Consider the following 8,848-nt stretch of genomic DNA (forward strand, 5'->3'; position numbering starts at 1 on the left):
ATCTAATCGTCCAAGAAGATAATGAGCATGTGCCCCATCACAGGAAATTCAGATGCAGATGGGTGATGATTCTTAATTCCAGGAATGCTAACCAAGTTTGACTTTTAAATTTAAATATATGCATCATGTTATTGAATTGAGTCAGTGGGGAGAATTTTCATAGGATTTAATCCTACAAATTTCGTGTGACAGATAACAATAAGCTGATACAGTTTCAAGGATCTCAACTATGGGTATACACTTACAACAACTAAAGGCAGTGGCCATATACATATGACAAGTTGACAATATCTGAGAATTGTGAAATCACATGCCATAGTGGTGGGACGTACACGGTTACAATTACTTCACCGTGTAAGTACAAATACATCTGAAATACATAGGAAAAATGTCATAGTAGACAGATCACGGGCACGCTGAACATCACTGCAATTGAGAGAAGCAATGTGGAATTTAAAGTGTGGGTAGTATCAAACCATAACCCAATGGCAATCTTACAGCAAGTGCCACGTTATATTAAGTAATGTATATAAACACACTGCACAAGCACACCAATAGTAGTATAGTTGTTATTTTAACATGAAGAGCGAAGCATGGATTACAGTAGAACATGAGATGCAGTAGTCGAATCAAGAAGAGCCAGCGGCAGGAGTCCTGAAACATCAGACAGACATTTTTGTTAGCAACTACGTCTGCTACTACCATGGGCCACAACATCAGTAGGCTTGTTGGTATGGGGATGGGCCAGCAGCATCGGAGAAGTGCTATAAAGATCAAGCAGCCAACAGCGAAGAAGGCGGCTTGGAACGGAACGGCTTCGGCCTCCTATCTTCTTCCTCCCGTATTCCTCTTCTTCCTCTCTAATGGCTAGAACATGTTGAATCCATGGCGTGTAAGCTCATTTCTTCAGTAATCGATCTGTGAGACTAGTGTGGTGTTAACAATTTTAATTACTTCCTCTGGCTGATATATATAGCCAACCACTCTCATCAACACATGTTTAAACTAGCAATATGCATGAGGAAATGAGGCACTAGTGTAAATAATAGTTGACAGTTGAGTGACTTACATGCACTTCTATGGATCAGCAGCAGTCAATCACGAAGACTGTGCCAGAACCGCATACCACCAATTCTAGAACATTGGCGCAGCAATGTCAAAAAGTCTAGGGTGATTTCGTAGAAGCATACATAATGGAGGGTCAAGAGTAACTCAATGCCAGATGGGATGTCAGTCATGCTGTTGAGATTGACTAGGAATAATTTGTTCAGAGCCTCCATAGCACCTTCCTCTATCTCTAGCCGCTCCAGACGTGGCAGGTCCATTAACTGCAGAGTCTTCAGGTTTGGGAACCACGCTTTGCGAAAGACCAGCTGCTTTCCAATGTATGCTTCGGTAAAAAACAGCTCCGTCAAATTTGTCAATTGAGAAAGGGATGGCAGTGGATCTTCTATCAGCCGCGAGAAATCTAGACCCAACCAGTACAAGTTTTGACCTAGGGCGTGGAAGAAAGGAGACTCTTCTAAAGCCTCATCGACTAATTTTCCTCTCAGACTTAGCTTTTGTAGATTTGACGGGAGGGCATTCAGTCGGAGAACCTCATTCCCATCACTTGCATTCACTTCTAGGGTGGATAAAAAGTGCATCTGAACTAGAGATTCACAAAGGCGTTCACAGTGGATTCTCTTCACATTCAATAACCTCAAGCTTCTCATTTGCCTCAACTCACCAAGTTCTTTGATAGATTCATCCTGTACTTCCAACGCTTGCAGTGTATGCAGGTTAGTTAGGTTACCAAGACCCTTGCGGATGGTTACACCACTTAATGACCAGAGAACTCTACCAGATGGATCATTCAATTTTTGAGCAAATAAGTGCCTAAGCTTCTTCAGTTTCACAATCCCACTAGGCAACTCATGTACGCCAGAGTCATGAAGGTCAAGGGTCAACAAATTTGAAAGTTTCTCAACAGACTTCGGGAGCATCTTGACTTTTGAATCACGCAGACCCAAATGGCGGAGATTGAAGAGATCCCCAATAGCATCTGGAATCTTCTCAATACTTAAACCGCTTAATTCGAGCACTGTCATGTATCTTGACTTCTCGTATAAAAGAGGTAGTAGAGTGAAAGATGACATGCTAGTGTCCAATGCAATGATGGACCGAAGCTGGTGTATGTTTGGAACTGATTGTCCAATGTCCTTCGCTATTTTGTGCACTGCCAGCCGACGCCCGTCCTTCTCAAGGGACCCCCCACATTTTTGTTCATCGTATATCACACCAAATGAATCATTCTGACACAAATCAAGGGCCAACTCACGTAAGATATCATGCATTTTTAATCTCCTTATCCTGCCAAATGAGTTCCTTTCAACAAGTTGTAGCATGTTTCTGTGAACCAACTCGTTCATATATCCTTCTGCCACTTCTTCTAATGTGCTTGCACCCCTCTCCTCGATGAATCCCTCTGCTGTCCATAACCGTGCAAGTTTTTTTCTTTTGAAAAGGTAGTCCTCCGGAAATAAGCTGCAATACAGTAAACAACTTTTCAAGTGTGTAGGAAGGTACATGAAGCTCAAGTAAAGGATATTCCTGACATGTTCCATGCTTGGATTGTTAACTAGCTCCCACTCGAGCTGGTCACATATTCGCTTGAATTCCTCTCTGGTCTTGTCGCGCACGAAGAGGAGCCTGGCAACGGCGACAATTGCAAGAGGTATGCCTTTACACTTGGTAACAATTTCCTGTGCTGATTCTATCAGTTCAATGGGGCATTTATGATTTGTATCTCTCGAAAACCCCATCTTACAGAGGAGTTCCCATGAGTCATCTTTTGACAGAGCTTCAAGTGTTATTCTCCGGTCTTGCAAAGCATGGTTAGCTACACCATCAATGCGTGTTGTCACAAGTACTCGACTCTTCTCTTGATTTTGAACAAGTGCTCCAAATAGGTCAGTCACAGCTTCTGGAGCCCAAACATCATCCAATACAATCAGATACTTCTTGCCCTCTAAGAATGTCTTCAATTTATCTTGAAGGTCTGCAGTGTTCATATGATCCATGTTACCTGGTGTGCTATTTCCCCCTTTGTACAATTCAGTAATTAGACATTTCAGAACATCTTTTGTGGAGTAAGTTTGAGAGATGGAGACCCAGGCATGGCATTCAAACTTTTCTTTCTCCTTATTGTAGACATTTGCAGCCAAAGCTGTTTTACCAAGTCCTCCCATTCCATGCAGTGCTATCACAGAGCGTTCCAAATCATCACCTGCCAACAACTGCTCGAGCTGTTCTCTATTTTTATCCACCCCCACAAGATCATCTTCGTTAAGGGAACTTGAAATGCTTACGAGTTGTTGGGATGTCTCAACAATGTAACTTGAGTCTGTGGAATTCCCAGGGCTTGGGGTTGAAACCCACCGATCTTTAGCCTTGAACATGTGCACAAGATTAACCTCTACTTCCTTAACCAATGAAGCTATCCTGTTCAAAGAAAGCAACACATTTGGTCGCTTGAATCTTTTCTTCAGATATGTACCCCATCCACTATCATGGTTATGACCTACAAGATGCAAATAATCATCCACCATGTCCTCAATCCCATGGGCAAGCATTCTCAACTCTTGAACCCATATTGCATAGGTCAGATTTTTCCTATTCCGTACGTCCACTCGGCAAAGAAATCCATGCATTAGCCTGAGCTCCCTTCTGATCCGACCCATGCTTCCCTGAAGCTCTGTTAGCTGTGTACTGAACTTCTGTAACCGCGAGCTAGCCTGATTTAGTGCTTCACTCCCTAGAGCAACACCAATCTTTATCACCGCTGAAAGAATCACTGGCTCAGCCATTTGATTTGACTTTGATGACGCTAGGTTGCACAGTTGTTGAGTAGTGTCTTCAGATTTATTTTACAACATAATCTGCAAAAGGAAGGTACATTGCGGTAAGGGAACTGAAGCATTGGAAAACAAATTGCCAATAACGTAGTAGAATGTAAGGGACAAGTTATCGACCCCTACGGTCAAAACTTATAAAAACTCATGTATTACTTTTGTGCTGAATGTAGCCATACAATATATGTTCATGTGACAAAGTACACATATTTTTTCAATGAGGATTGTGGTAAACTCGTGCACCCAACCTTAGTAGGACCATTGGCTTTGTGCATCTTCCATTTATCTAAAAAAAGCAAAATAAAAAGTACTATTTAGCCTTTCTAGCATTGGCTATTAATGCAGTAAATGTTGGATTTTTATGTAAGCGAAAGCAGGTAATCAACCCCTATAATCAAATATTTTAAAATAGTCATGTTTTTCCTTTTCTAGTTACAAGTTAAGAGTTCATAAAAGAATAACGGTGCAATTGACAGTGAGAAAAGCTCCTGATATTTCCATGCTTCTGCCTCTCATTGCATGCGCAAAAACAAGATTAATGCTAAAAAAGGTGGTCGTTGAATTCTGGCTGAAGAGCCACGATTCAGTATTTTTACCCATATCTCCTATGTTACCCTTCCTCCCTGAATTGGGACCTAATCTGCAACTTTGCAACATGAAATTGGGTGGGTGGCGAAGGTGGAGGGGAGAGGAGAACGGGGATGGATATATAGATGGGCTATACAGGCGCAGGTCAAAAAAAAAAGGGAGTCAAGCCAGAGTCTCTAAGGGGATATTTTTACCAGCTTTTAACCTAAAAGAGAGAGAAACAAGTCTAGCTCGAATGGAAAGGACCAGTTCTCACATAATATGGCTTTTAGGTTTGTGTGACACTTTATTTGTTGATATGGCAGTCATAATGGTACTGTCTTTAATGAAGGAAAGTTCTCAAGTTTTTGCAAACTTTCTTGTAAAAGTGCGGGATTTGATGGGCATTTACCTAGTATGAATGGCATGTCACTAATGGCATTTTTCATGCATGCGTGAGTTGTGCCTCAACACTATATATATATATATATATATATATACAGCACTATTCTGCAACCGGTTGCAGAATAATATTCTGAGCACCGACTTGTACTTTCCTGGACACAAGGTTGTACTTCCCGGATAACAGGGTTCAACTTTCTGTCGAACTTTCCTGAACTTCCCGTTTTCTTCAGATGTACTGATTATACCACAAGTTTCTCAACCATTTGTCGGAACTATGCAAATGATCCACCGTTGGATAGATAATGAAAAACCGCAACTTTTTCATGTTCACACTTTTCACAGATTTTGCACGGTTTAAATTTAATTTTGAAAATAGGAAAACGCTTCTATATGGCCAGAAAACGAACTTTTAGTTCGATTTTCGAACCGCTTATCCAAACTGTGCAAATGATATACGGTTGGAAAGATAATGAAATTGCGCAACTTTTTCATGTTTTAAGTTTTTTCAAAATCCTCACAGTTTTTGAACAATTTTGAAAATACCGAAATTCGAACGTACTCAAAAACGAGCGGACAGTAATTTGGATGAATTTTTTCAACCGTTTGTCGGAATGATGCAAATGATATGGCGTTGGAAAGCTATGGACTAGGCGCAACTTTCTTATTCCAATTATATTCTCTAATTCCTTACAGTTTAAGAGAATAACTCGAATTACTGTCCGCCCGGTTTATGTGACGGGCACCAAATGATTTCCCCGCGATTTCCATTCGGAATATTTAAACAATGGAAATGATATACGGTTGGAAAGCTGACAAAATGGCGCATATTTTTTGTATTTACCATTTTTGCCAAATCCAAACGGTTTAAAACTAATTTTAGAAGTTTTGAAATCATGTTTCCGGTATATTTTGTGGGATAATGGTTTGAATTTGATGACTTAGATCCATTTATTTGTTGTAAATGTTGTAGGTAATGAAATTAGACATATACTCTACCATATAAAGCTTTTGGTGACAATGATTGAAGTGGTTGATGATCAAATCGACGAGATTTGCACAATAGATTTCCGCCCCGTAAAAACAGAGCGCTGAACTTCCCTCGACATGAACTTGTACTTATCAGGCAATACGATTGTACTTCTCGGTGCGGTTTCATGAAAGTGTTCAGTAAAACAGCTATAATTCCTGTATTTTCTTTGGACACCTTGTAGTTACTGTAATTACCGCCTGTACTTCATGTAGTCTATGCTTGTACTTCTCGAAATCACTGCTTGTACTTCCCGCGGATGATGTAATCGGTTTGTTTTTTCGACATTTGGATTTTGCTAGTTTTCTTATACTTCCTATACTAAGTGTGTGTACTGCTTATGTCGAATGGTTGTACTTCTTGTATTCAAGTATTTGAGCTTCCTCACGGGGTTGTGGTATTATTTTGTTTTTCTATATTTAGATTTTGTCGGTTTTCTTGTACTTTCTATATTAAGTGGGTGTACTGCTTATGTCGAATGGTTGTACTTCTCATAAGCAAGTATTTGAACTTACTTGTGGGTGGTGGTATTATTTTGTTTTTTCTACATTTAGATTTTGTTGTATTTCTCGTACTTCCTGTATTAAGAGGGTGTACTGCTTATGTAGGAAAGTTGTACTTATCGTACTCAAGTATTTGAACTTCCTCGCGGGTGGTGGTATTATTTTGTTTTTTCTACATGTGGATTTTGTCGGTTTTCTTGTACTTCCAACATTAAGTGGGTGTACTACCTATGTCGAATGGTTGTACTTCTTGGCGTTGTTTCACGAAAGTGTTCAGTAAAACAACTATAAGTTTCTCGTATAGTGTCCATTTGAGGTCCAGGGCCCCATAAAATTCTCAGCACAACCACGCGCATCTGAACTTCCAGCGACATACCCTTGTACTTCTTGGCCTTCGTGGTTGTACTTCCCAGAAATGTTTTGATATTAGTGTGTTTTACTAAAACTAAACATATGTGTTTTGGAATGATAATTTAGATTGTCCCTATGCTCTATTTAAGAGATTCTGCTACCGAATCTTAATGTTTGGACTTCCCAACGTTTCTATGTGAAATTATTTGGGGGATCTTCTTTGGATACTTTGTGCTTTCGTATTGCATGTACTTCCTATAGTCTCCCATTGAACTTCTCCAAGCACCGCTTGTACTTCCACGCAGATAGTGGTTGTACTTGCTCGTGTCGAATGGTTGTACTTATTGTGATCGTTGCTTGTACTTCCTCGCGGATGATGGGAATATTTTGTTTTTCTACATTTTGTTTTTTACTCGTTTTCTTGTACTTCCTATATTAAGTTGTTGTACTGCTCATGTCGAATGGTTGTACTTCTCGTCATCAAATATATGAACTTCCTCGCGGATGATGGGATTATTTTGTTTTTTCTACATTTGGATTTTGTCGATTTTCTTTTACTTTCTATAGTAAGTGGTTGTCCTGCTAATGTCGAATGGTTGTACTTCTCATAGTCTAGTATTTGAACTACCTCGTGGATTACGAGATTTTTTTTGTACATTTGGATTTTATCGGGTTATTTGTGCTTCCTATAATAAGTGGTTGTACTGCTCGTGTCGAATAGTTTTTTTAACCCATGTAATTCCCATCAGTACTATATGTACTTACCGGGAGTGAACACTTGTACTTTCCATCGTCCTTGTATGTACTTACCATCGGATAGTTTTTTTGAAGATGATTTTATTATTATTCCGTATGGATGAATTTTATAATTTTGGTGTACAATTTTATTATTTTTTCTTACACTTCATATGTGTTTTTTTACTTCCTAGGTTTAATTATTTGTACTTCTCGATGGCCTTACTAATTTTTCCTTGTACTTCTCGACGGCCTTACTAATTTTTCCTTGTACTTTTTGACAAACATTTATAATTTCTGTTGGATAGATTTGGTACAAACATTTATTTTCATGGACTAACGATGGGATGTGTACTTTTCTTGAAAATGAAGTTTGTGTATTTCTTTGTATTTAGTTTTTGCGCTTTGCACTAGACAATTATTTAATTATTTATCTTTTTTTGTTCAGCGCGATGTCAGCATTGCTACGTTCTTAACTAGCGAGTAACTCGTGTGCGCCCCATGGCTCCCTCTCTCCCCCCTCCGGAGTACCATCGAACCGTGTACTTCACAAAAATATCAAATATACTTCCCATTAGGAATTACACAACGAGGCCACACTCCGTCCATTGAGGAATAAACACAAACATCGTGGGGGCGTCACACTTCTTAGCTAGCTGGTTTACTCTGATTTTTTTCATCTGGCCATGCACTATAATATTTGTGCTTCTGCTTTATAACCCAGTACACTTCTTTTCTGAACTTTCTTGTACTACTGAATGAAGCAAAATAGTGTAGGAGGAAGAGGGCGCTGCAGGGAGGATGAGGGACGGTAGTGCCGGTCCTATTTCCCCGTCGGCAGTCGACGTCGCTGTCTCTATCCAATGGGGATGGACGACCGACATCGTTGGTCGTCGATGAGAGGAGACATGGCAGCAGCCGTGGAAGAACAAGGTTTGCACGGCCGAGGCGGTGGGAGGGGGAAGACGAGGTCAAGTGCCAGAGGAAGGGCTGCCCTGCCGGCGTGCAGGAGCTGGAGGGAGTATCGGGCGCCCCGGGATGCCGGCGCGATTTTTATGAAATGTTGAACAACCTACCTGCAAGGTTGAGCTGCTTGTCCGTTAATGTTGAACTGCCTTCCTGTGAAGGTTGAACTGCATATTCTATCAATCTATCACGGATAGCGAAGGAAAAATCTATCAAGGTACCGCTGCCTAAAATCATCCTAAAATATGGACCAACAGAGCAGGGGTTGACGACAAGGTAAAGCATCCGTTTGCGGGAGCCTTGACCGATATTTCAATCATCTTATATTTTTCAACATGTAAATGTCCGACCACATTGTTGTAATGCCTTATTCACTCGGTTCTACTTCTCCACGATTTAAG

At 40.3% G+C, this 8,848-nt stretch overlaps 1 protein-coding gene across 1 annotated transcript; it reads right to left on the reverse strand.

Moving 5' to 3' along the window:
* Positions 1 to 1,094: 1,094 nt before the first annotated feature.
* LOC124668209 (disease resistance protein RPM1-like) lies at positions 1,095 to 3,848 on the reverse strand. The gene has a single exon (XM_047205380.1). The coding sequence runs from the start codon at positions 3,846 to 3,848 to the stop codon at positions 1,095 to 1,097; it is 2,754 nt and encodes a 917-aa protein (XP_047061336.1).
* Positions 3,849 to 8,848: the final 5,000 nt, after the last annotated feature.

The sequence above is a fragment of the Lolium rigidum genome, chromosome 6 (assembly GCF_022539505.1).
Source record: "Lolium rigidum isolate FL_2022 chromosome 6, APGP_CSIRO_Lrig_0.1, whole genome shotgun sequence".
Taxonomy (NCBI): Eukaryota; Viridiplantae; Streptophyta; class Magnoliopsida; order Poales; family Poaceae; genus Lolium; species Lolium rigidum.

Bases quoted from the DNA above. Each gene is read 5' to 3' on its own strand.
- LOC124668209 (XM_047205380.1), bottom strand. From the start codon at position 3,848: ATGGCTGAGCCAGTGATTCTTTCAGCGGTGATAAAGATTGGTGTTGCT.